This window comes from Rhinatrema bivittatum, chromosome 6 (assembly GCF_901001135.1).
Source record: "Rhinatrema bivittatum chromosome 6, aRhiBiv1.1, whole genome shotgun sequence".
NCBI classification, from domain to species: domain Eukaryota; kingdom Metazoa; phylum Chordata; class Amphibia; order Gymnophiona; family Rhinatrematidae; genus Rhinatrema; species Rhinatrema bivittatum.
The window spans coordinates 209,297,400-209,324,574 of record NC_042620.1 but is presented as its reverse complement, the minus strand read 5'-3'; the positions used below and the strand labels follow the sequence as shown (position 1 = coordinate 209,324,574).

General features: G+C 43.9%; 1 protein-coding gene across 3 annotated transcripts in view; it reads left to right on the top strand.

The window, feature by feature from the left end:
* LOC115093971 (UAP56-interacting factor-like) overlaps window positions 1-27,175 on the top strand; it is a 69,421-nt gene that overhangs the window by 15,844 nt on the left and 26,402 nt on the right. For 2 of the 3 annotated variants that reach the window (XM_029606510.1, XM_029606509.1), the window contains exons 2-3: window positions 7,916-8,050; window positions 15,465-15,589. In XM_029606510.1, the coding sequence (XP_029462370.1) occupies window positions 7,916-8,050; window positions 15,465-15,589 (260 nt within the window). The remainder of the gene's footprint in view (window positions 1-7,915; window positions 8,051-15,464; window positions 15,590-27,175) is intronic. The other variant, XM_029606511.1, reaches the window with a different exon arrangement.

Sequence of the window (27,175 nt, the reverse complement as noted above, 5' to 3'; positions counted from 1 at the left end):
TAAAGTGGCCATTCAATAGCAAACTATTTATAATGGAATGGACAGTTTCAGATGATTCTTCTGGTGCTATCAGGCATATGAAAGACCGTCTATTGCCAGCGCCTGGGAGAATTATCCAAAGGCCTTATGCATTTTCACTGCTCGATTAAATACAAATGGTGTTTTTCCCAAGAAATTGAGCATTGTACATCATCGGCCTCACACACACAAGGCAATAACAAGGTTCCTGTGTCTTTTCATACTCATTCTGAGTCCAACTGCAGAATATTGAAATGCTAAAAGAATTCCCATTGGAAATGTCATACACTCAGTCCATTCTCTCTTTGGTTTGGATGGAGTACACACAAGTTCCAAAAGATGTTCCTCAGGCTGATGCATTAAGCGGCAAAGTTTTTTCACAGAAGGGGCTTGGATGAAAAATAGTATTTTTTGCACATTTCTGGGTGCTTTGTGCTAACATTTTAAGCATTTTGCACCACTATTAGTGCAAAATCCCCTTTTGTGAAAAAAATTAATTTGCAACTGCGGGCTTTGCAATAGGAAACTTTCACATGTAGTCCACTATGCACAAAATTGTATTTAAATTCCACATTAATGAGCTGCTGCAATGCAAAGCAGTTCAAAGTGCAAATTTGTGAAAACAGGGGCGCAAGAGAGATTTTACAAGCCCATTGTTTGTAAAAAGATAACTACCCCACAATGGGTCTCCTCCCACCCAAGCTTTCCTCATAGATTGGTTTGTCTTCTTGGGATAGGAATGATCCCAACTCAATCCTGCCCACTGCTGCCACCTTGGAAAATGGTCCTGGCTTATCCCATACATTCCTTTGCCTCAGCACATGCAAAAGTTTTGCTATGGATGAAAATTAGTTTGGAGCTCCCTAGTATCCTTAGCATGCTTTGCAATAATGAGGTTTTTAACCCTCGAAAAATGCTCAGGTTATTTCTTCATTCCCTGTGTCCTTTCTCCCTTTTTCTCCATTTGATGCACCCTTCCTTCGGTGCTTTCCACCAATATGTTGTTAAAATTGTTTTTATCTGATGTTGTTCGACACCTTGGGTAGATTTTTGTATCTGATTTGGCAGTATATAAGAAATAAAAGAAATGAAATAAGCTTCAGTCATCCATCTCAGTCCCTCCCTCAGCCTCAGTTCCATTCCCTCATCCTTAATTCCTTCCCAGCCTTAACATTGCCTCCAAGTCTCATTCCTTCCCTCTGCAGCTTGTTCCCTTAGCAGAAAGGGTGAACATCTCTGCCTCCCTGTGTGTGTGTGTGTGTGTGTGTGTGTGTGCGCGTGTGTGTGTGCGCGTGTGTGTGCGTGTGTGTAAGTGTGTGTGTGTGTGTATGTAAGTGTGTGTGTGTGTGTGTTGGGGGGTGTTAGGAGCTCCTTTTAGCAGCTCAAAGGGAAACAAAACTGAAGCTTTGAGCTGCTGGCAAGCAGTGTGATTAACTGGCTGCTCGGCTCCTGATTCAAAAGTTGATTGATTGACAAGAGACTTTATCAGAATCTGACTCTCTTTATGGGAGTACGAAAGGCACTGGCTTTTATTATATAGGAGAAGGTAATTTATGCAAATGTATGTCATGAAGTAAAGCAATCTAAGTATAACGGAGAACTATGATCATTCTGAATTCTTTGGTTCAGTGAATTATATATTGATGGGAAATAGCCATTTATTTCTTCCTCTCTCTGCTTTCTAGAGACGCGGTGGTTTCTTCACCTTTCAGGAGTAGAGTATTATCTGTTTTCTAAGGCAGCAATTGTCATAACAGTGAGAGAGAGAAAAAAAATGATGTTGTAATTTTATACCCAAAGGATTGTAATAGAAGCATGACAAATACATTTCATGTAGTTAGTAAGATCCAGAAAGTTACAGAGAAACAGCTGCAGTAACTTTAGCATCAGTTGCCTTCCAATGTGGCTGACCAGAGCATAGAAACCTGACTAAAGAAAAAGACCATATGGTCCATCTAGTCTGCCCATTTAGCATTATAATTCCCATCATTTCCTTATAGATACCTTGTATTTATCCCATGCTTTCTTGAATTCAGATAATGTTTTTGTCTCTACACCTCCACTGGGAGGTTGTTCCACACATCCATCACCCTCTCTGTAAAGAAATATTTCCTAAGATTACTCCTGAATCCTCATGTTGAAAGAGGCTCATCTCCAGGGCATGGAAACTTTTGAGGTATTTGAAGGTCTCTATCACATCTCCCCTATCTCAAAGTTACTGCAAGGAGATTTTTATTGAGGTTTTCTCATGATGTTAATTTATATTGTCTTTTTTTTTTTTTTTAGCATCGAGTGCTCTGTGCTTAGATCTATACATGCACAACTGGCTTCTTATGATATTAAGGAGGCCACAAAAAATAATTGGTCAGATCTTGCTAAAACTGAGATTTCTTAATGTTTTCTGCACACTTACAATTTTATCAATGGATTAGATTCAACTATAGAAACAAAAAGCTTGGAAACACATCTTAGTTTGTTAGAAAGCAGTAACAATATTCAAAGACAAATATGAAGAAAAGCTACTTTTTCAAGGTAAACCACCCCATACTCATTTCATACATGCACTGGATATTCTATTCCTCATACATCCAAGCTTTGCTAATGAATTTTGAAAAACTTGTTATATAGTCATGTTTTTTAATACACATAACCAAAATTGTACTTTTCCTCTCATTTACATAAATATATCTTAATGGTCAAAGATCATGCTAAATATAATCAGGAACAGTTCATAAATCTCTATCAATGGTATTTAGAAAAGACGTTTCCCATATCCTGTTTCTATCAAAATCCAGGGTGAAATTTGGTTCTCAGTTATAATGTCATCTGCTATCCTAAGCATAGGTTTGTTGTCTTGGAGAACAAGTCGTTATTTCAATATTATTTGAGCTGCCATTAGGGATGAACATTCAGGAGAAACAAAATAGGAAATGAGGCGAAATTTCTTATTTTGTTTCAGGTCATTTTCAAAATGTAATGAGTTAAATTCTGATGAAATTTCTTCGGAATTTTGTTTCGTTTTGAAAACTGATTAAAAATAATAAGTTGCCAGTTGGGCCTAGGCCTAGTCCCAAAGCTGGGGCCTTGCCTAGAGAATAGGAATAGACCAAAAGCAGGGGCTCAGGGCTGTGCCTGAGTGTGACTCTGATGCCTCGACCCAAGGCCTGGGCCTCACTTAAGCATAGGCTGCAGCCCGATAAAGGGGCTGAGGCATACGCCCAGGCACAACTCCAGGGTCTTAGCCTAAACCCTGGCCTGATGCCAGAGTCTAGGCCAAGAACTGAGCAAAGGCACAGACTCAGGAAGTTTCCCTTCCACCCCACTTAATGAATCCTGGCCCAGTCCAGATGCCTAGGCCTTTGTTCGTCCGCACCCAGGCCCAATGCCAGGGCATGGGCTGGAGACTGGGTCCCAATGCCTGGGACTCAATCTGGACCCAGGCCTGATGCTGGTACCAGGCTCCCAATGCCTAGGCCAGGTTGAAGCTTCAGCCTTGCTTAGGCCTAGGCAAATGTAGAACACCAAGACTTTGGTCTAGGACCTACATAAGGTCCTGGATTTCAGCCTATGTCTAGTGTTATAAAATAGTCCACCTTGTGTGCATAAGCAGTTAAGGCAGAACGGGGGGGGGGGGGGGGGGGGGAGTTTGTTCTTGTGCATAAGCTTTTGCATTTTCTAAAGTAGGTGAATATGCATATATTTTTCCAGAAAAAATATCTTTGCACAAATTAGCAGGTATAAATGTACAAGAATACTTTTAGCGGGATAATTTGCAAAGGGAAAATATGCACAGACTTTTCCTTTGTAAATTGAAGTAACTTATATATGTATGTGATTTAAAATGTATGCAGGCTGTTACAAAATTACCCCTTTAGATGGGATCTTTAAAATAAGCACACGGGTGCCCATACGTAGGAATTTTAAATTGTGTGTGCAATTGCACACGTATGATTTAAAATATGCCAGCTGCACATATGTGTGCTCCTAACTTTAAATGGTTACTTGAGCAAACTTAGGGGGTCATTTTGTAAAGCTTATTGCCTGCGATAGCTTGCTAGGGGCAGAGTCGGGGTGGCGAGGGGAGGAGTTGGGGCAGTGAGGGGCAGCGAGGGGCAGATTCCACGATGTCTTCGCTGGCGGTGATAAGGTAAGCCACGTTATTGTCGCCAGTAGCGCACCCAATAGCGCCACCTTTCACGGTGGCGCTATTGGGTGCGAAAGCCGACAGCGATAACACCGCGGTGCTGCGATGGCTGCCGGCTTTCGCAGGCCCGCCCCCCATTTTCGCTGGATTCACCATTCTGTAATAGAATAGTGAATCCAGGCCTTAATTTGCTTATCTACGTTAGGACTTTGTTAGGATTCCATCTGTTATGCAGTATTATCCTACCTTCATGAAGCCTCCCCAGCAGAGGCCCTCAGTGAGCCTCATCACTAGTCTTGTCAAGTTTCTCCTCACTGCCCTTGCCACATCCATTTTGCCATAGTAACCATATCTTCTTATGGTGTCACCTCTGGCTCCATGACCTGACCTTTGTTCTTGCCCTGTGGCCTACAGGCCTTCTGCCTTGCCTTGAGGCCCTCAGGCCTATCTTGCCTTTTTCCCTGTCTTGAGATCTCTGGCTTATTCTCTCTTGTATCTTGCCTTGAGGTTTTTGGGTCTCCTCTGCCTGTTCTAAGCCTTGCTACCTTTGGGCTTCTGTGTTCTTTGTTTGATGTTTCCCTTGTCTAAGTCCTGCCCTAGTCTGCCTTGTTAGTCTTGTCCTGTCTGTTCCAGTAACCAATCTTTCTTGTACCAGAGTCCTGTTCTTGTCTTGTCTCACCCTTGTCTTGTCTAGTTCCAAGTCCTGTCCAGTATCAAACTGGCTTGTCTGCCAAGCCTGTCTCCTTTGTCCTTCCTGCCTTCATCCAAGCCTTATCTCCGGCCAGCCTTGTCCAAGCATTTGTCTGTGTGGATTCACCACTATGAGCTACTGCTACCACAGAGATGTAATGGCCCTCAGAACCCAAGGGCTCAACCTGCAGGGGGAGGGGGCTGACTAGGCAGAAGGCTGACTCTAGTCTATTTATTTATTTATGTATTTATTTAAAGCTTTTCTATACCGACTTTCGTGATACAAATCAAATCAAATCGGTTTACAGGGAACAGAGACATTAACAACAACAATAAAAGGTGAACCATAACCAGAAGGAGCAAAAAGTTACATTAAAACAGGGAATGCAACTGGGAAGATGGAAATGCAGAGGGGAAAGTATTCAATAGACTAATTACAATTATAGATGTGGTAGGTACTTGAGAGGCCTACGTCTGATCTATGGCAAGGCTAGGCTATGGCACTTAATTTAGGGGAAGGCTTGTCCAAACAACCATGTCTTAAGTTTTTTTTTTAAAGTCAGAAGACAAGATTCCTGCCTGAGGTCCGGCATTCCAGATGGAAGGACCCGCTGTCGAGAAGGTCCGTTCTCTGATGGTTGATCGGTGCACCACTTTGTTTGGAGGAGCGGTAGAGATCCCTTATACGCTTCCCTAATGGGTCTAGCCGAAATGTGAAGTTTGAGCGGAAATTGCAGGTCAAGGGGGACCTGGTGGTGGATGCTTTTGTGAATAATAGTGAGAGATTTGTGAAGGATTCTGAAGTTAACTGGGAGCCAATGCAGATCCTTGAGGATAGGCGTAATGTGATCTCTCCTCTTGGTGTTCGTTAGGATTCTCGCCATTGCATTTTGGAGCATCTGAAGGGGTTTTATGGTAGATGTTGGGAGACCTAGAAGGATAGAGTTACAATAATCTACCTTAGAGAACAAAATAGCCTGGAGAACAGATCTGAAGTGGTGGTGGTATAGTAGAGGCTTGAGTCTTTTCAGCACCTGTAGTTTATAGAAGCAATCCTTGGTAGTGTGGTTTATGAACTTCTTTAAACTCAGATGTCTATCGATTATAACTCCCAGGTCTCTTGCTTGTGTGATTTGCATGTTAGCATGCGACTGTTGGTGGTGGTCAACGTCTTCTGGAGAGATAAGAAGGAGTTCCGTTTTGGCTGCATTAAGCACCTGGTTAAGGACAGTGAGGAGAAGGTTAATCATTGTCTTGTCCTGAGTCATGCCTTGCAGTCCCATGCCACTATGCAAGTGGGTTTCCCTGACTCCGGGGCTCTTAATACTTTATTGGCTTTAACATGCATAGGTAAGTGGATTTTAAAACATGCTCACAAGAAGGACATTCCCAGTTTTACCAATTAGTCCACCAGTTTTCCCTGTTCATTTCAAGGTTATTCATACCCTTATGGTTCTTCAGCCTATACTTCCCTCAGTTGTTCCAGTCCCCTCGACCAGTCGTTTTAGGCCTAAACAGATATTTATGCAGACTTATACCTCATCAAGAGCAGAAATAACCTTGCACGGCTAACAGCCCGCCACATGCTGTGGCTAGCGATTTTAAAATTTAGATTTACGCATGTAAATTTGTGTCCCGCTCCAGAATGCCTCTGACACACCCCCAACTCCACATCTATTTTTTTTTTTACTCATACACACACATATACTTGCGTAATTTGCGGCTTTTAAAATATGCATTGCTAATGCGCGGCCCAGATACTCATGTATATGAGCCTTTTAACGCGAGCAACACTTTTAAAATTCACCCATTAGTCTTTAAACATTTGTTTGCGGCGCTGGCTGTAACTTTCGAATTCTGATTAATGATCTTCATTTGCTACTTCAACTAGACACACTGTGTAAGTCTTATCTATGCATTTATTCAAAATTCAACTCCTCTCTCATATTACTTCCTCTCAAAAAGATGGTTATTCTGGAGCAACTTCAAAACCTGTTTGTGTCTGTCTCTTTTCTATATTACAGCTTCTCCAACATGGTATTGTAAAAGATCTAGTCACCACTTTGTTGATATTCCTGCCATGCTGGAGAGGCTGTATGAGAATGTATATTTTCATGTATTTGATTCCAGTTCTCTCTTGTTTTTGCAGTACCCTGTTTTTGACTCTGCCCAATCTCTGGCATAGACTGTACTTGTATTTTTGCATACAGGCAGGGTTAGATATATTAGTGAAATTAGCTTGCTGGATTTAATATGTTTTTGCGAACTGTGGAGTATTTGCCATTTCCTCTTTCAAAAATATCATGGGAGGAATATCTCCAGCTATTCAAGTGGATACTTAGTTCAGAATTTTGCAGAATAAAAAAAATGATGGAAAACATTTCCATCATGGCTGTTCTAGAAATATTTCTATGCCCCAGATTGGATTCCAGTTAGATAAATTTCAGACGCGTATAATTTATTTAATCATAACCTACGGTATTTGTCCTTTTTGTTAGCTCCACTAATTATACCTACTCAAATATTAAGGTTAAAGTGTGGTAAGTGTGGTATTAGGGATCAGTTTGTTTTAATGGTTACACTGAGTAAAAGGCCATAGATTTTGACATCCTTAACAATTGTAAAATCTCCATGAAAATTTTCTCCCAAGCACTGCTTAGCCATCTCTGTTTTTTCATCAACTTTTTTCTCCCATGGAATATCCATTAAACAAATCCAATGACAGGAATCACAATGAGTGAAGGGACTAGTTAAAGAAAAACAATTAAAATACAAATGCAATTTTGGTCAAACAATAGATTGCATGGCTTCTCTTACCTTTTAAGGGAAAGAGGATCAGGCTTAGGGAGAGATGCATTTTAACCTGGTGAAATCAAATGTGTGCATCTTTCAAAAAAAAAAAAATTATGATAGTGGTTTAGTATAAAGGTTTTGTCTTACAACACATACATTTTAAACGTCTTACACAAGTGTTTATTTTGGCATTAAAAATTTGAAAGTGCAGAATACTGTCAGGAAACTGCAAATTTTACCATGGCAAATTACTTATGTTTTCCAATCTAGATGACATCATAAAGCTTCGCTGGAATAGGCAAACAAACAAACATCCTACATTAAACAAAACGAGGCAACAGTTCAAAGCCAGAAACGTAAACCAGAAAACTGAATTTCTTACTGGGGTGCTGCAAAATCAACAAGGTAAATATTTGCTTTGTTTGCTCTTCTTAGGGTGTTTTTTGCCCAGTAGTTTCCTCCTGCATCTTTGGGCTTTGAGCTCAATGGGAACTTGCCCTAAATGGACTACAGCACCATAAGCCTTCATTTGCAACTCCCAGAGGTCTTGCCCTGTGCTCCCCTCCTACTGTAGCTCAACTAACGCAGTGACAGTCCTCTGGCTGAGAGCCTCAGATTATGGTGCCTTCTAGAACCTGGTGCACCAGGATGCAAGTCAACCAGGAGGTGGCACTGTTCAGCAATGGGTGGGAGACTCCCTCCTTACCTCCCATACTGCAGTGTCCCAAGCCCCATCCAGTCTAGGAACAGGAATAAGGTATGGAAAACAAACCCAGGTCTTCCACATAGCAAGACCTATCCCAATCAGGTTTTAATATCCCACCATTAATAAAAGGCAGTGGTTTGTGTGCTTGGTGTCTGTTGTACTCATGTGTGATGTGCAGACCAGACCCGAACTGATGGCAGTGGCAGAGACACTGAGCTGCATGGCAGGAAGGCAGCCTAGGTCCCACCTAATGGCAAGAAGGCAATGTCTAGGAACCTGTGTGGCACAGCTAGCAGGGAGGCCAGGTCTCACTTGCCAAACAGAATGCAGCACAAATGACACCGTTTGACATGGCAGGCAGGAAACCGAAACCCCATGGCTCCAACGGAGGGAATGCAGGGAACCTCTGCAGTGCAGCTGTCAGGGAAGTTCAATTTCTGCTAGCCTGGAGGAGTATCTACTATTGGACAAGTTGGCCATGGCAAAGACTAGGGAAGCAGGGGAAGGTTAGGCAAGACTTGAAGGGGATATTGAGAAGGAAAGGGGAAAACAGAGACTGTCACTGGTGGTCAGTGAAAGGAGGATAGACTGGACCATGCACACTCCACACTTCCCTCACCCCTCACCCTCAAACCCCCCTCCCCCTATTCGATCCTGTCACCCCCCTCCCCCACCTATTCCCTCACTCATTTATGCACACGCACTTATGGAGCTCAAACACATACCCAATCTACTCACACTCCCCACCCACTCACTGAAAGACACACCCCACCCATTCATGCACACATAGAGAACCCACACCCTGATCCACTCACACCTAGTCCCCCATCCCACAATTCCCACATTTAGACACCCTACCAACATCCCTCCCACGCAACTGCACCTTTTACGCTATGAGATTTGACCAGCTTTTCCACTAGTAATATAATACTGAGTATTATTGCAGTTTCATCTTTTAGGTCAGTTTGTTTCATCTTTACTGTTCAGTTTTAATTTTATAGAAATCAGAAAGATACTCACTTTTTATATCATTTTGAAGGCGGTTTCTAAAGGCATAGTCAACTTATGCAGAAGATTGTCAATCAGTTTCACAATACATATATTCCTAGCTGTAGGAAAAAGAGCAGTTCCCAGGTGTAATTTGGTTGGAGGAGAAAAAAACATACAGTATGTATATATGAAAGCATGTACTTTACACCATTGTTTAGCTGCATAACAAGCTAATATTCAGACACATAGGTAACTTATATTCGAATATCAGCTGGACTTGTGCAGGATAAAAAGTGGATAAATAGAGTACCAACTTGGAACCCTACTGAAAGTGCATCACTTTATGGTCATATCTGCATCAGTTTATTTTATTTAGAACTTTTTTTTGATAATGTGTGTGTGCATTGTTTTCCTAGGTAAGGTCATGCTCTTCACTAGAAAAAGATTAATGCTGAAACCAATAGCAATGTAGAGAAAAGAACAAAAAAAGCAATTTTATAAAAATTTCCAGCTCTTCTTCTGGCTGCTATATAAAGAGAGCCTGGCCTGGATTTAGGCATAGGCAACTGCCTCTGCTGCAAAATTTCCAAAGGTGCCAGAGTGTTGCCAGTGTTGCTGCTGTCATCCCAAGCCTTACGATACTTTCTTCTTATCCTAAGTCTGCAGCAGGAAATTGAGCTAAATTCAACGTGAGATCTGTGAGCTAGCACCTATGCTCACAGGCCCTGTGGTGCCCCACCTCTCGCAATGGTTTCCCTGGTAACAGGAAGCCCATGTTTGACTGGGGGACGGAGCGCCATAGGCTTCTTGAGTGCAGGCACCAGCTGACAGACCCATGGTGATTTTAACTCATCTTCTTGCAGTAGGACCTGGCTGAAGAAGATAGCAATGGCAGGGCCACAGGCGAGGGGAGACACAACATTGAATGCCAAATGGGGAGGGGAAGATCTGGTCAGGAGCCTGGCACATCTGATGATTTCTGGGGGAAAAGAGGTATTCCTCTCCCTCCACACATCATCTGATGATTTTTTGGGGGAGAGGAAGGACTAATCCCCCTGCCCCCAATGATTTCTGTGGGGATGAAGGAGGAACTTTTCCCTCCCAGTAGCTGCTGATGATAGAGGGGTCTACCCCTCCCCTTCTGCATCTTTCGATGAGTTTTGGAAGGACTTCCCCCAACAATCTACGAGAGCCTAAGTTTTAACTGCAGCTTTAAAGAGAAGTAATAGTGAGCAAATGATTTTATGCTTAGGGGTCAACTTGATTGCAGCTGATCTCCAGCTGTTATTGTAGAAGCAGGAAAAGTTGCTATTTTCTGTTAGCCTTTCTTGCTTCTTCTAGAGCCATTAATTTGGTTGGTTGATGGATTAAGTAAAGACTCGGCACTACGAGGTAGCTGTGCATCTGTTAGGAGAGTCTGCTGTAGCCAGAGAGAACTGGAGAACATTTTCTTTAAAAGCTAGAATAGGGAGAACTAGTCCACGAAAAGACTTGGTGAAGAAAGGCCACAGTCAGAGCTTGGGCACTGCACTTCCCTGCCTGTTAGCTTGACCCTGAAGGATTTTATGTTTTGACTGTTCTTGTGTGTCAGCGTCTTTAATTTAGAATTGTACGTTAAATCAAAACCTTAAATGTTGGTTTGCATCACTTTACGTAATTTGTGGGAAATTTAGCTTGGTTATCTGAAATAGCTGGTTATTTTGCATATCCACATGCTGCACAGTATGATATGCTTGTGAATGTGGCCTATTTCACTCTGGTTTAGTAGTATCCTCAGTTATGAGTTCAGCTGCAGTTATTAATCTTCATATAATGATAGGTGAGCATAAAGCTCTGAAGCAAAATACAAAAATCTGCATTGTACCAGTAGTACAATGGAGATTTCCTGTGTGAGTGTGTATACATCACACTAACACCGGAAATGGAGATTTCATCAGTTTTCTTCTTATTGAAGCTAAAGCAGCAATCCACAATATTTTTTTTCTACTAAGATTGCCCTGTCTTCTGTACAGCACCACTAAGTATCGCTATATACTTTTCAGTGCATGTGCAGTTTATGAAAAAGTCTTTTTTTTTCTTTCTGGTTTCTTTTCGACTTGAATATAAAGACCAAGGAACAACTTGGAAAAAGGATTGACTAAGATGATTTACTGCAGGGTTGGCCAACTTTTGGTCCTTGAGAAGCATAAACAGGCTAGGTTTTCAGAATATCCACAATGTTTTTGGAATATCCACAATGAATAAGCATGAGAGAGATTTGCATATGAGGGAGGCAGTGTATGCAAATCTACCTTGTGTATATTCATTGTGGATATCCTGAAAACCCGGCCTGTTTTGTAGCTCTCAAGAACCAGAGTTGGTCATTCCTGATTTACTACTTCAAAATGCCATATACTGTTGTGAGAGAGTGCCCCGAGTTTCCTCTATTAACCTCTGCAGGTCCAGACTAGATGCCTGGTCCCCCTTAAGTCCCCAAAAGGGAGAGTGTTCTGTGGCCAGGATCCTACAGGACAAGAGGAGCTCAGAGGTCATGACCAGCTAGAGCAGGGGTGGGCAATTCCGGTCCTTGAGGGCCGCAAACCAGTCGAGTTTTCAGGATATCCTTAATCAATATGCATGAGAGAGACCTGCATACACACTGCCTCAGTTGTATGCAAATCTATTTCATGCATATTCATTAGGGGTATCCTGAAAACCCGACTGGTTTGCAGCCCTCGAGGACCGGACTTGCCCACCCTTGAGCTAGAGGGAAATAAGAGTGAAAGCCCAGCTGGGATAGGGATACCCCATTTCAAGAAGCAAGGAGCTCCTGACCCTCTCTGAGAACTGTATAAAGGTAGGAATGTACACTGACCTGAGCTAAGGCAGTCTACTTTGATATTGTTTGTTGTTATATTAATAAAAGTTTAAGTTTGCAAGATAAAAAAAACTGGAGTCAGAGTGTTTAACTGCTCCAGCCCAGAGGATTTTGCTCAGCCAGTTCTCATATATGGTGTCAGAAGTAGGATTTTTTTTCCCTCTAAACCTTGTATAGAGAAAAGCCCAAAGCCTCCAGAAGGAAGGAAAAAAAATTGTGTATGCATAGCCTGCCAGAAGTTTGAAGGCAAGTACTACTGTATTGTGCACCAGAGCACAGAGAAGAGTAAAGTTTGTTTGGAAGAAAGAAATGTTTGCTCTGGTGCCTACCAGAAGCAGCTGAAGGCAAAAGGGTGTGGCTCACAGAGAACACTTAAACCAAGCAGCACTGCTAGGGCTGCAGAGCACAGAGAAAACAAAAAGAGAAGAGTGAAATTGTCTTTGAAAAGGTCAGAGGTCTGAGGGGCCTGGGTAGAGAAACAAGGGTTAGGTTTTTGTATTGGACTAAAGGGGCAAGCCCTGTCCACAGTCAGCACAGCAACAAAAGTATAGTAAAAGCCAGTGAGACAGGTTTTTTGTTTTACTTTTTTTCTGCTTTGAAAAAAAAGTTCTAGCAGAAAAGAGAAAAAAAAAAAAGCCCACAGTTGTGCACAGGGCTGAAACAGGGTGTAGTCCTACTGACTGAAGAGATCACTGTGTATACACAAGGCCTGGCCCTAATAAACTCAGGCTCTGAGGAGAGAGGGAAAAAGGAGAGAGCATCACCAAAATACAGCAGTTTGGAAACATGACTGTAGGGTGGTCTGCAAGCATTAAGGCTGGCCCTTATAGACGAATGGAGGCAGCGACTGGAACGACAAACAGGCCGATCCAGTACCGACGTGTAAAAAAAAGTGCAGCAGAGCCGGGCGCCCGTGCGTTTGCCGCGCACATATTTTAGTTCGCAAGCTGCTCGATTCAGTATTCAAATTAGACGCAAATCCAAGAGGCGGCAAAGGAGCGTCAAAAGCGCACCTATGAAGCAGTAGGCGTTCGCAATCCATTTTACTGTATAGAGCGGTATACAGCACCTATACAGTATCCCAGGTGCGCTGGCGCCATACCTGTCATTTCAAATGTCATTTCAAATGTCATTCCAGCAGGTAAGTGGATGGTTCTTTTCTACAGACCCTGCATGGACACCATGGCCGCTGCCCTGAGCATCTGGACGTCCTTGATCGGAGGCCACCCCCAACCTTCCACGTCCGGGCACTTAAGGACGTGCAAGGACGTTCAGGTGTCTGTGAAGGTCGGGGCCTCCAAGCATGGACACCCATGATTGGAGGCCCGGCTGCCTTCCAAACATCCATGGCCGCTGCCTTGAGCGCCCGGCCGGACGTCCAAGGTCGTGGCTTCCGTTCATGGATGTTCCCGCTTCTTTCCAGGCATCCATGATTGGAGGGGAGGACCCGCTGCCTTCCAACATTGATGGCCGCCGCCTTGAGCGCCCAGCCGGATGTCCAAGGTCGGGGCCTCCGAGCATGGACGCCCGGAAAGAGGCGGGAACGCTGCCTTCCAACGTCCATGGCCTCTGCCTTGAGTGCCCAGCCGCTGTGCTGCTATTAACACTATTTTAGCAAGGAACTTGTGTTACCTCATGGTAGTGAGAAGCACTGGCAATTAAATTAAGAGAGCCATTGTAGAGGGCCCGGTGTGAATCCAGCAACTGAGGGAGGTACTTGATTGCAGCTCAACCATTCAGTGGGACTCCACTCCAGGGAGCCTTGGAAGCAACAAGCCTGAGAATGCTAAAACAGACCTGGAGGGGCATGAGCCCACAAAGAAGAAGGCAACAGAGCAGAAGGAGGGCCAAGGGCTAGATCCTGCAAGAACTTGGTAGAGCTTTGTAGCCATACCAAGAAACAGCAACCCAGAGTGTCCAGAAGGAGGCAGCATAAAGCGACCTGCAGGATGTAGCACCGATTGTCCTAGCACAGACATGGAAAGGAAGCCAGATGGAGCTGCTGCCACTGAGACCCCAGAGAGAGGTGTGGTGAAGACTCCAGCAAGAGGCACTGTGGTGAACACAAAGGAGGAAACCATGGACAGCCCAGAGGGAGACGCTGCAGAGACCACAGAAGAGGAAACCACAGAGAGCCCAGAGGGAGGCACTGCAGAGATCACAAAGGAGGAAAATGCGGAGAGACCAAAGGGAGGTGCTGCGGAGAATCCAGAGGAAGAGCCAAAGAGTGACTCTACAAAGGAAACACCAGATACCAGGAAGCACTCACAGCTGGGAACAGAGAAGACAGCACTTCGTAACCTCGAGCTAGTCCAAGAATCTCCGTTGTGGAATTTGAACCCAGAGCCAGCAAAGGACTCAGTAAAAAAAAAAAAAAAAGTGGGGGTACATACTGTGTGAATGGCACACTGGGTGGTGGTGGTAATGCTGTCTAGGGTAACCCTAGTAGGAGGGGCTGAGCATGACCTAGAACCCCTGGCCCAAATCTAGGGGGCAAGAGGGCCAGTGAGGGGGCACTGACGATATGAAGCACTTCACTTGTTATAATCCAGAGCAAGTAAGGATGCTTGGTCTAAGCTGAGGGGAAGGGTATGTGAGAGAATGCTCCTAGTGTCCCCTATAAACCTGTGCAGTACCAGGCTAGATACCTGGTCCACCTTAAATCCCCAAAAGGGAGACTGCTGTATGGGCGTGTCCGTGCAGGACAGGAGGAGCTCAGAGGGCATGACCAGCCAGAGGGAAATAAGAGTGAAGTCCAGCTGAGATAGGGAGGCCCCGTTTCAAGGAGCAAGGAGCTCCTGACCCTCTCTGAGAGGCTGTATGAAGGTATGGGATGTACACTGCCCTGTGCTAAGGCAGTCTACTTTGATATTATTTGTTGTTATATTAATACAATTTCAAGTTTGCAAGAGAAAAGGCTGGACTCAGTGTTTAATTGCTCCGGTCTAGCGGTTTTTGCTTGGTCAATCCTCACAACTGTGTGCAGCCGTGTGGAGGATTGCTCATGAATCCAGTAGGATCTGTTAGTATTGAATTCAGAGTTGCAAGTATACTGGGGTTTGGAGGAAGCCTCAATCTATGGATGGAGAATAAAACGCTTGAATTGGGGAAGCGGGGAGAAGGGATGGTGATGCATATGGAGGCCTCAGAATGCCCCCTCTCTCATAAATGGCTGTAAACAGGGTTCTGGATTGTTCTAATTGGGCTAAGGGAAAGTTAGTCAGATCCTTAAAAAAAAATTCAGGCCTTCTTTTTTTTCTCCCTAGGTCCCCGCGGTCTTGGAAGAAGATATAAACAGCAAAGATATTTTGATTCAAAACAAAGTATTGCTGAAAATAGTCCAGATACAACAAGAATAGTTGAAAATGACACAAGTAATTTAAATCATGAGGTAAGTTATATTAACAAAATCTAACAGTTTTTAAAAATAAACTTTGCTTATAACTGTCTTCTAACAAATTTTGTAAATACATGATAGGAAATATATTTCTGCTTTAAAATACAATTCTGTAGTTGTCTTTCCAAATATACCCAGGCTTCTATTACATTTTTGCTTTTTTTTCAGTTAATTGAACTATGATAAATGCTCTATTATCCAGTAAGTTTCCATTTGGAATGCATCTTGTATAGCCGGAAATCCGGCAAACTCAAGCCACCCTGGTCCCTAGAGCATTCCAAGGTGGCATAAGGTATACGCGCTCGCCACCCCGCCCAAATAAATTTCGTCAAGACCCGTTTCAATTTCCTCAAATCAGTGACCTGCAACCAACAAGGCAGCATCTGTAGCTTGTAGAGCAATTTAGTCACAATGGTCATTTTGATCAGGGCACACCTATCAAACATTGATAAGAGGAGCTGTCGCCAGGATGTCAACTGCAATTCAAGGGAGGCCAAAGTCTCCCGTATATTCAGTGCATATAAACCACGTAAGTCCCTAGGCAGCCACACCCCCAAGTATTTCAGTTTCTCCTGGACCCATGTAAAAGGGAAAACTCCATCCCAGGTCTGGGGAAGACTGGGGTCTAGGGCTAAAGCCTCAGATTTGGAATAATTAATCGTTAGGCCTGCAATATCCTGAAATTGTTTAAAGTAATGAACGATAGTGGGGACCCTGACATGTAGTTTCCCCACAAATAACAAGATGTTGTCTGCAAACAGGGCGACCTTCAGTGAATGGCCCCCAGTGCTCAGGCCCACAAAAGCAGTGTCGTGGCGCAAGCAGGTCACCAGTGGCTCAATCGCCAAAATAAACAAAAGGGGAGATAGAGGGCACCCCTGCCGAACCCCACACCGCAAGGGAAAGGACTCTGTTAGAACACCATTGAGCAATACGCAGGCACTGGGATTACTGTATAGGGCCGTCAGCCACTGCAGAACCCTCCCCCGGAACCCATACCTCTGCAAAGCCCAAAACATGTAATCCCAGGACACTGAGTCGAACGCTTTTTCAGCATTTAGACTTAAGATCAAAGCATCAGAAAGGGATGGGTAACTCAGGGCCATGATAAGGCGTTGGACATGGCGGACCCCTGTCGTCCCTTTACCCGTCTGATCCGGGTGGATAAGTCCAGGCAAGATCATATTCAATCTCACCGCCATAACAGCTGCGAAAATTTTCACGTCCACATTGATAAGAGAGATTGGCCGATAGGACGCCACCTCTAGGGGGTCTTTCCCTGGCTTCGGGATAACTACAATCGTGGACTGATTCATACTAGGGGCTAATGGACCAACGGACGACAAGTGATTGAAAAACCCTGCCAATTTCAGTAGTATAGGGAATTTTAGTATCTTGTAAAATTCCGCCCCAAGTCCATCCGGCCCCGCGGCTTTCCCTGGTTTTAGACCCTGGATGATGGAGTAAATTTCTCCATTTCTGCTGTAATGGCAGCATTTAACCTGGTAAATTGGTCAGACCTCACTTGGGGCCAGGCGAAGTCAGAGAAAAAATCTTCAGTGAGGTCCATACTCTGGGGGCGTGAGGAGTACAGGGAACTATAATATTCCAAAAACCAGGCCGCTATAGCATTGTGTTCCACCTGATGCTCCCCGGAACCTGTCCTTAATACCAGTAATAGTAGCCCTGTGCCTTCTTCCCCGGACCAAATTAGCTAGCAGCCTGCTGGGCCAGTTACCATATCTATACAATTGGTATTGGTAGCAGCGCAGGGATTTAGATGCACATAGATGTAATAAGTTGTTGAGGGCCTCCCATGCCTGCGTAACCTGTTGGTGGGCCTGAGGTGACATATGTCTGGCATGCTGCACCTGATGGACTTGAGAACCTGAGTAAGACTTAAGATTTCCGTGTTCCTAGAGCGGTTTTGCTTGGCGACATACGCGATAATCTGCCCTCTAGCTACCACCTTCCCCACCTCCCACAGTGTGTCCACCGAAACCTCGGGCGTGTCATTAAATTTAAAATACTCCTCCCAGCAGCGGGTCAAATATTTATGAAATACCTTATCATGCAGTAGGTCCGGCTGCATGCGCCAGGAAAACGGGGGATGTGGTGAGCAACCCATCTCCACGCTGAGTGACACAGGAGCATGATCGGAAAGCAAAATAGTGCCGATAGTGGCGCCCTCCACTTTTGGGAACATGACCGCAGAAACCAAAATGTAATCCAGTCTAGAGTAGGCCTGATGAGGATTGGAAAAGAAGGTGAAGTCCTGTTCTCCTGGGTGGAGCACTCGCCATACATCTAGCAATTGAAGCTCCTGAGCCAAAAAACGCACCCCCCGGGGTCTATCACGCAGCCCTTCCCGCCTGGGTGGTTTGCAGTCTAGGGCCTTATCCATCACGGTGTTAAAATCTCCCCTTATTACTAATTGGTAGTTACTGAGCTCACGGAGACGGGCTAAAAGGGTAAAAAAAAAAAAACCGTGGGAATACACATTGGGCGCATACCCATTACAAAATGCCACCTTTTGGCCATAGAGGGTTCCCGCTGCTACGACATACCGGCCCTCAGTGTCATGGAGAATCCGATCAGCCTGAAAAGGCACATTTTTGTGAAAAAGGATAGCCACGCCGCGCTTCCGCGATGAGAAGGAAGAGTGCATACACTGTCCAACCCAGTCCCTCCGTAGCTTGTCATGTTCCCTATCAGAGAGATGAGTCTCCTGGAGGAAAACCACAGTGGCACGCATGCGCTTAAACATTGCTAGCAATTTCCCCTACTTTATAGGCGAGTGGATCCCGTCAACATTTAGGGAAGTAATCTTTACCTTATCCATAAGCACCTACATGGTAGATAACATATCCATGGGCACTCTTGGAACCCACGTAGCTTATTTTGGCCACAACAAACCTGGGGGCCCCCAGCCTGAGCCCCAAGGAAATTAAATCCCATAGATTGCGTGACCCCCCCTTCTGTGGAAAACACTTTCTGAGTCCCCGTTCCTTATCCAACCCCCCCCCCCCCCCCGTTTCCCCTCCCCCCTGTATCCCACATCACAACTCCCCACACATGCACACATACACCTCATCCAATAAAACATAATCCACTGCATTTCCTCCTTGAGGCTCAGGGTATTCCCACTCCCCACCCACTAATGGATGTAGCTGGGACACCCCCCTCAGACCCCTCCCCCGTAGCTTGTATAGAACTAAATTGGGTCCCATCCCCTCCAAAAAGGAAGTGAAACAGAAATTACAGCAACACTGCAAAAGGCAATACAGGAAGGGTAACATCCCTGAAACTAGATGAACCATTAAACAGTAGAAATCACTGAGTGAACCCTGATACTGCACGCAGTGGCTACTAAGTACCCACCACTATGACAAAAAACACAGGGACTGAAACCATGCCATCTGTCTCAACACTCAGGAGTTTCATTAATCGTTGGGCATGATCAAACAAAGTAACCCACATCTCCCACCAACGTGGGACTAGTGAAGAGCAGCTGCAGATAGCCCAAGCCTGATTGCTATCAGGGTGCGGCCGCCGCAGGCAGTGTGGCCAAAAACTGTGCCGCCTGTTCCTTATCCGTGAAGAAAAGCACCTTGTTCTCATGCAGCACCCTTAGTTTTTCCAGATACAATAAGGCAAAATGGATGCCCCTTTTATGGAGCTTAGTGCAGGCCGGGGATAATTCCTTCCTCTGCGCTGCATGCTGGCGGAGAAGTCGTTGAAGAGGAGTATTCGCTGTCCCTGATATTCCACAGATTGTTGTTGCTAGTAGGCTCGCATGAGCAAGGTTTTGTGAGTCCAATTCAGCACTCTAGCCATCACAGGCCTCAGTCTGGTTGCTTGATCTCTCAAAGGGCCCACCCAGTGAATTCTTTCGTAACGGAACTGATCGTTGGGAATCACTAGCTTTAGGTGAGCAGGGAGCCATTGCTCAAAGAATTCCTGCAGTGCCTCTTCCTTTAAAATCTCAGGGAGCCCAATAATTTTGACATTGTTTCTCTGATTCTGGTCCTCCTGATCCTCCAGGCGATTCAGCAGCGTTGCCTGTTGGGCCTGTAAAGCTCGCATGTGATTTTCGGCCTCTGCTAACCAGTCCCCGTGATCAGATAGGCGCTCTTCCGCGCGATCAAGGCGATGAGACTGTCCCTGCAAATTATGTTTAATGTCCTCCATTGCCGTCTGGATCTTCAGCAGCCGCTCATCCATGGCTGCTGTAACGCTGGCCGAGATCTGGTTCACCACCTCCGCTGAGACGGTCGCCAGCGTTTTAGTGGGTTCGGGTGTCGCTGCCATTTTGATGGTGTTAGGCTTGCGTTCTGCGGGAGTCCGGGTCCTGCGCTGTCTCATACCGGACCGAGGACGGCACCAAACGCGGCGTTTCAACGCCCTGGACTGTCCCCCGGTCTTACACTCTGGCACAAGCGAGACGATAAAGCAAGGGCCCAGGTAAAGTCAGCTATGGTAGAGAAGGGGCTGAGGAGCTCTTTCCCCCGACTCCCGATGCCGCTTATGTCATACCAGAAGTCGTATGTATATTTCTTATCTGATTTTTGGAATATTTTGTGCCTTGTTGGGGGAGGGGGGGGATTTTACTTGTGAACAAAAGTCCTAAAGTATGTATTGGGGCTGAAAAAGAAAAAAAAATTCATAATTTTTACCAGCATGTCTAAGGGGAGGGGCTCTTTGTAGATTTGATTGGTCTAGAGACAAGCATTTGGGAGCAGCATTAGCCATTGTTTGCAGTTCTTCCTGTGAGAGGCAGCTACAAGGTACCTGAAAAAATTTTTTTTTTTCCTGCAAGTAATCTCAACACTTTAGTTTCCTCTCTCCTTACCTTTCTACCCACCCACCCCTGAGTTTACTTTTCTTATATAGTATTCCCTGGACTCCTGGATAATTAGCTTAAATTACTTCATCTCCCATTACATAGTAGTTCCTTACAGCTCAGATAAATAGTAACTTAAACTGTCATATTGCTTGTTAAAATTGGTTTTCATATTCTATCTGTTAATCTTTACTGGCTAACACTAATACTTCTAATTTTTATTTCAAATACCTATTAAAAATCTTTGCTAAAAAGAAAATTTCAGGTGATCATCCTATCCCTTTGATATACCTGTGTGGGATATCCCTTTGATATACCTGAGTGGGTGGGTAGGGTAAATTTGCAAGGTTGGATTGGGGTTTTATGTTTCAACTCTGCCTGGCATGTCTTTTCTTCTGTTATTCTTGTTCTAATTTATAATGGCTGTATTTATACTGGCTGCATTTATGAAAGCCGTAAATGCACCCTGCCATAAAAAATTCAAGCAGAACCTCAAAACTTGGCTGTTTGAACAAGCATACTCACAATGATCTTCTCCATTTTCTGAAATACCCATTACTTGTACTGCTTCTCCAATAGATCTTTTGGGATTTTATATGCTTCCCCAAATAGATTATTTGGGATTATATTATCTTTATTTTCAATAGATTATGATTATCTTTAAGTTAATTTGATTAGTGCTTAACTATGTCTTTAAATTTGTTCTTAATTGATTTATTATGTACTCACGAGTTTATTCTCTTTTCGATTGTAAAGCTTGTTGCTAATTTACTGTTGACTGTGAACCGAGGTGATGTTATTAACGTGCCGCGGTATATAAAAAACTTCGAAATAAATAAATAAATAAATAAAGCCGTGTTTAAAATTTTAATAAAAAGTATTACAAACAAAAAAACCTCTTTGCTATAGCCTAAATTTTACTTTACCTTATCTATATGATTTTAAGGAATTAGTGATAATTTAACAAAAATGTCTTTCATTCAATGCAACAGTTGTAGTGCTTATGTCCCAAGGCATATTATTTGGAGAATCAAAGGATGTCCTTTATGCTTTCAGCTCTCTGCAATTTTAATGGAAATGATTCATCTAAGGGAGGAATTGTCTAGATTTCAATTAACCTCCCCTTCCTTGAACCATCCAATATCCTTCGCCTATCTCGCACAGAAGTTTCAGAAACCCGGGAAAAAATGGTTTACAGTGGGCTCTGGTACAACAAGACATGTGACAGCCACCCACATTCCCCAACTTTACAGCATCCTGTGCATCAACTCCCACTCCCACAGAGATGTCAGACATCCAGGATTCAAAAACCCAGGATCAATTGGATAGCAGTGGGCTCTGGCAGAATAAGGCCTGTGATGAACCCACTCTTCCCACTGTTATCCCTACAAAATGCTTTTTCTGCATTGGAGAATGAAGAAACCTCAGCAATAGATTTTGAAGTGAGGGGCTTTCCAGTCTTTTGCATTGAGTGTCACATGTATGATTTTTTTACCTGCCAGTGAGAGATTGTATGTGTGCAAGCTGGTTAAAAGACAGGAAACAGAGTAGGATTAAATGGTCAATTTTCTCAGTGGAAAAGGATGGAGTGCTTCGGTACTTGGACCGGTGCTTTTCAATATATTTATAAATGATCTGGAAAGGAATACGATGAGTGAGGTTATCAAATTAGTAGTTAAATCAAAGTGGATTGTGATAAATTGCAGGAGGATCTTGCGAGACTGGAAGATTGGGCATCCAAATGGCAGATGAAATTTAATGTGGACAAGTGCAAGATGTTGCATATAGAGAAAAATAACCCATGCAGTAGTTACACAATGTTAGGTTCCACGTTAGGAGCTACCACCCAGGAAAAAGATCTAGGCATCATAGTGGATAATACATTGAAATTGTTGGCTCAGTGTGCTTCAGCAGTCAAAAAAGCAAACAGAATGTTAGGAATTATTAGGAAGGGAATTGTCAATAAAACAGAAAATGTCATAATGCCTCTGTTTTGCTCCATGGTGAGACCACACCTTGAGTACTGTGTACAGTTCTGGTCACCGCATCGCAAAAAAATATAGTTTCACTGGAGAAGGTACAGAGAAGGGTGACCAAGATGATAAAGGGGAGGAACAGCTTCCCTCTGAGGAAAGGTTAAAGAGGTTAGGGCTGTTCAGCTTGGAGAAGAGACAGCTGAGGGGGGATATGATAGAGGTCTATAAAATCATAAGAGGTCTTAAACGAGTAGATGTGAATTGGTTATTTACTCTTTTGGATAATAGAAGGACTAGGGGGCACTCCATGAAGTTAGCAAGTAGCACATTTAAGACTAATCAGAGAAAATTATTTTTCACTGAATGCACAATTAAGCTCTGGAATTTGTTGCCAGAGGATATGGTTAGTCAGTTAGTGTAGCTGGGTTTAAAAAAGGTTTAGATAAGTTTCGAAGCGGCCTCGGAGGGAACTTTCCTTCGCCCTCCCCCCACCTTCCCCTCCCTGCCCCTACCTAACCCCCCCCCCCCCCCGCCCTATCTAAACCCCCCCCCTACCTTTGTCGGCAAAGTTACGCCTGCTGAAAGGCATAACTTTGCGCATGCCGGCTGGCAGCCCCGCTCCGTCCTCCGGTCCCGGGGGCTGGTCCGGAGGCCTCGACCACGCCCCCGGGCCGGCGCCATGCCCCTGGGCCCGACTCCGAAACGCTGCGGCACGCCCCGAAACACGGCGTCGTTTCGGGAACGCCCCCGGACACGCCCCCTCCTGCCCCTTTTCGAAATCCCTGGGACTTACGCGCGTCCCAGGGCTTTACGCACGCCGGCGGCCTATGCAAAATAGGCGCGCAGGCCTTTTAAAATCCGCCCCTATGTGTGGAGAGAGATGAAGACATGGTCAAAATATTAAACAAAAACTTCAATTCGGTGTTCACTAAAGAAGACCCTGGAGATGGACTGTCACTAGATAACAAGACTGTGGATGGGAGTGGAGTAGAAGAAACTCCATTTTCAGAAGAGAATGTATGGGAAGAGCTAGGAAAACTGAAAGTGGGCAAGGCCAATGGGCCGGATGAGGTACATCCCAGGAAACTGAGGGACCTCAGAGATGTGCTGGTGGGTCTGCTGAAAGACCTGTTCAATAGATCCCTGGAAATGGGAGTGGTGCCAATTGATTGGTGAAGAGAGGTGGTGGTCCCGCTTCAAAAGACTGGGAGCAGAGAGGAGGGTGGAAACTATAGGCTGGTTAGCCTTACCTCGATGGTGGGAAAATTAATGGAGACTCTGCTGAAGGAAAGGATTGTGAACTATTTACAGTCAGGAGGATTGCTGGACTCAAGGCAATATGGATTCACCAGGGGAAGGTCCTGTCAGACAAATCTGATTTATTTTTTTGATTGGGTGACTAAAGAACTGGATCAAGGAAGAGCACTCTATGTGATCTACGTGGATTTCAGCAAAGCTTTTGATATGGTCCTGCATAGGAGGCTTGTGAATAAAATTAGAAGCTTGGGAGTGAGCACCAAGGTGATGGCATGGATTACAAACTGGTTGACGGATAGAAGATAACGTGTGATGGTGAATGGAACCTATTCTGAAGACAGAACGGTGTTAAGCGAAGTGCTGCAAGGATCGGTGTTGGGACTGGTCCTGTTCAATATCTTTGAGTGACATTGCGGAAGGGATAAAAGGTAAAGTTTGTCTATTAGCAGATGATACTAAAGATCTGCAACAGAGTGGACACATCTGAAGGAGCAGAGAATGAAAAGTGATTTAAGAAAACAAAGAGTGGTCATAGATTTGGCAGCTGAGATTCAATGCCAAGAAGTGCAGAGTCATGCATCTGGGGATATGGCAATCCAAAAGAGCTTTATGTGATGGGTGGTGAAAGACTAATGTGCACAGACTGGGAGAGGGACCTTGGTGTGATAGTGTTTGATGATCTGAAGATGGTGAAGTAATGTGACAAGGTCATAGCTAAAGCCAGAAGAATTCTGGTCTGCATAGAGAGAGAAATAACCAATAAGAAAAAAAGATGATAATGCCCTTGTACAGGTCCTTTGTGAGGCCTCATCTGGAGTACTGCATTCAATACTGGTTCCTGTATCTCAAAAAAGATAAAGTCAGGAAAGAGGCGGTCCAAAGAAGAGCAACCAAAATGGTGAGGGGTCAGCATTGGAAGACTTATGAGAATAGGCTGAAGGATCTGAATATGGTCACCCTGGAAGAAAGGAGGTGCAGGGGAGATATGATACAAACTTTACGATACTGAAAGGTTTTAATGATACTCAATCATCAAACCTTTTCCATTGGAAAGAAATCAGTAGAACTAAGGGTTATGAAATGAAACTCCAGGGAGGATGACGTAGAACCAATGTCAGGAAATATTTCTTCATGGAGAGGGTGTTTGAATGCCTGGAATGTCCTTCTGGAAGAGGTGGTGAAGATGAAAACAGTTAAGGAATTCAAAAGGGCAGGGGATAAACTCTGTGGATCCCTAAAGGCTAGAGGTTGGAAATAAAGAAAAGAGTGCATGGGGGCAACTGGGGGTAACTTGCTGGTGTGGCAGTTGCTACCCTTAACAATTAAGCCTTGGTACTGTTAATGCAACTCCATCATTGCTCTCTGCTTCAACGGCAGTGAGAAAAGGGGAAATGGATTCAGACAGTAATCCATTTCCCCTTTTCTCACTGCCGTTGAAGCAGAGAGCAATGATGGAGTTGCATTAACAGTACCAAGGCTTAATTGTTAAGGGTAGCAACTGCCACACCAGCAAGTTACCCCCAGTTGCCCCCATGCACTCTTTTCTTTATTTCCAACCTCTAGCCTTTAGGGATCCACAGAGTTTATCCCCTGCCCTTTTGAATTCCTTAACTGCTTTCATCTTCACCACCTCTTCCAGAAGGACATTCCAGGCATTCAAACACCCTCTCCATGAAGAAATATTTCCTGACATTGGTTCTACGTCATCCTCCCTGGAGTTTCATTTCATAACCCTTTTACGGTTTGGGGAACAAATAAATATGGAGGTAACTAGCTGATGTGGTGCTTGCTACCCTTAATCACTAAAATTGATACTTTTGATGCAACTCCGACATTGCTCTCTACTTTCACAGCAACGGTTAAGGGAAATTGGATTCAAACAGCATCTGAGGGCCTTGACATTTACAGTCTGGTAAACTGATAAGAATGGGGGTAACCTGCACAGTGCAGCGGATACTGGCATAAACTTGCTTGACAGACTGGGTGGATCATTTGGTCCTTTTCTGCCATCATTTCTATGATTCTATGTTTCTGTGATTAAAAGATAGCCTTGAATCAATCCAAACACCAAGACTCTTGGAATGTGGAATGACTGGAAATTTGTGATCTTCCAGCACTATGTTTGAAGGGACATTAAGACTGTTTGAATGTTGAATAACCAAGACCTCTGTTTTATCTACATTAAGTGAGAGTTTATTGTGCTGCAACCAATACTTAATGGCTGTCAGACAAATACCAATTGAGCTCACTGTTTCAGAACAAGTTGAACTCATTTTGATAAAAAATTGGATATCATCTGCAAAGATTCTGTATCCTTCACTAAGATCTTGCAAACTGGTGCCAGATAGATGTTAAATAGAAGTGATGAAAAGGCAGAACCCTGAGGTACACCTGTAGAATTGGCATTCTACAAAGAGCTCTGGTTCCTCAAGCATAACTTGACATAAATGATTAGAAAGATAGGATGTGAACCATGCCAAAACTTGGCCAGATTTACCATATTCTTTCAATCGAGAAAGAAGAATGTCATGGTCAAGGGAATCAAAAGCAGATGATATGTCTAACATAACTATGATCACTGTCCAGACCACATCTAATGTTATCAAACAAAGAGACCAATAAAATCTCCATATTGAGAGATTCCCTAAATCCAAATTGGTTGTGGTCTAAAATCTGATGTTCTTCAATAAACTCGGACAATTGTTTAAGGACTGCTGCTTCTAATAACTTAAGGAATGACAAGGATGAAATTTGCCTATAGGTAGAGAGGGCAGAGGAATCTAGGCCAGGTTTTTTTTTATTAGCGGCCTAATCACAGAATGCTTTAGGCTAGCAGGAACCACTCCCTTAGACACTGATATATTCACAAGGCTAGTGAAAGCCAGAGCAATTAAATCTCTAGAAATGTTCAAGGTGGGCACACTGCAGATGTATAAAGAACAGAAAGAAGGGTTCATTTTAGCAATAATCTGAATGATCTCGAGAACATAGGAGTTACCAAAATGTGACCATAATGCTGTAGGAGCATCTGAAAAATAAGTGTGCCAAGATGGTACTGTCTGGAAGGTGACCAACAGGTAATATACCTTAGAATTCAAATAATCTTTAAAATCATTACAGGTAATAATGTCTGGGGAAAACCCTCTCATCTTGTTGGACATAGATGGGTCATTTTTGCAATCCCAAAAAAGACTTTGGGATTAAAACCTAGTTCATGGTTCTGATTAAAATAGAATAACTTCTTGGCCAATGCAACTGAGTTCTTGAATTCTAACATTTTTCTTTTTCTGGAAGCAACGCTCCAGAGATGGACTGGAGCGTTGCTTCCACCAGGCACATTCAGCTTTTAATACTTTTACCACTTATCAGTAAAATTGAGTTGGAACCCACAGTTTCTAGCTATTGCTGTAGTCAAAGTGAATAGATTATCAGTTCTGTCTACATGGTGTTGAAAGAGAGATCGGGGCATAGACAATGCAAAAGAGCCCTGGAGCGGGCCAATGT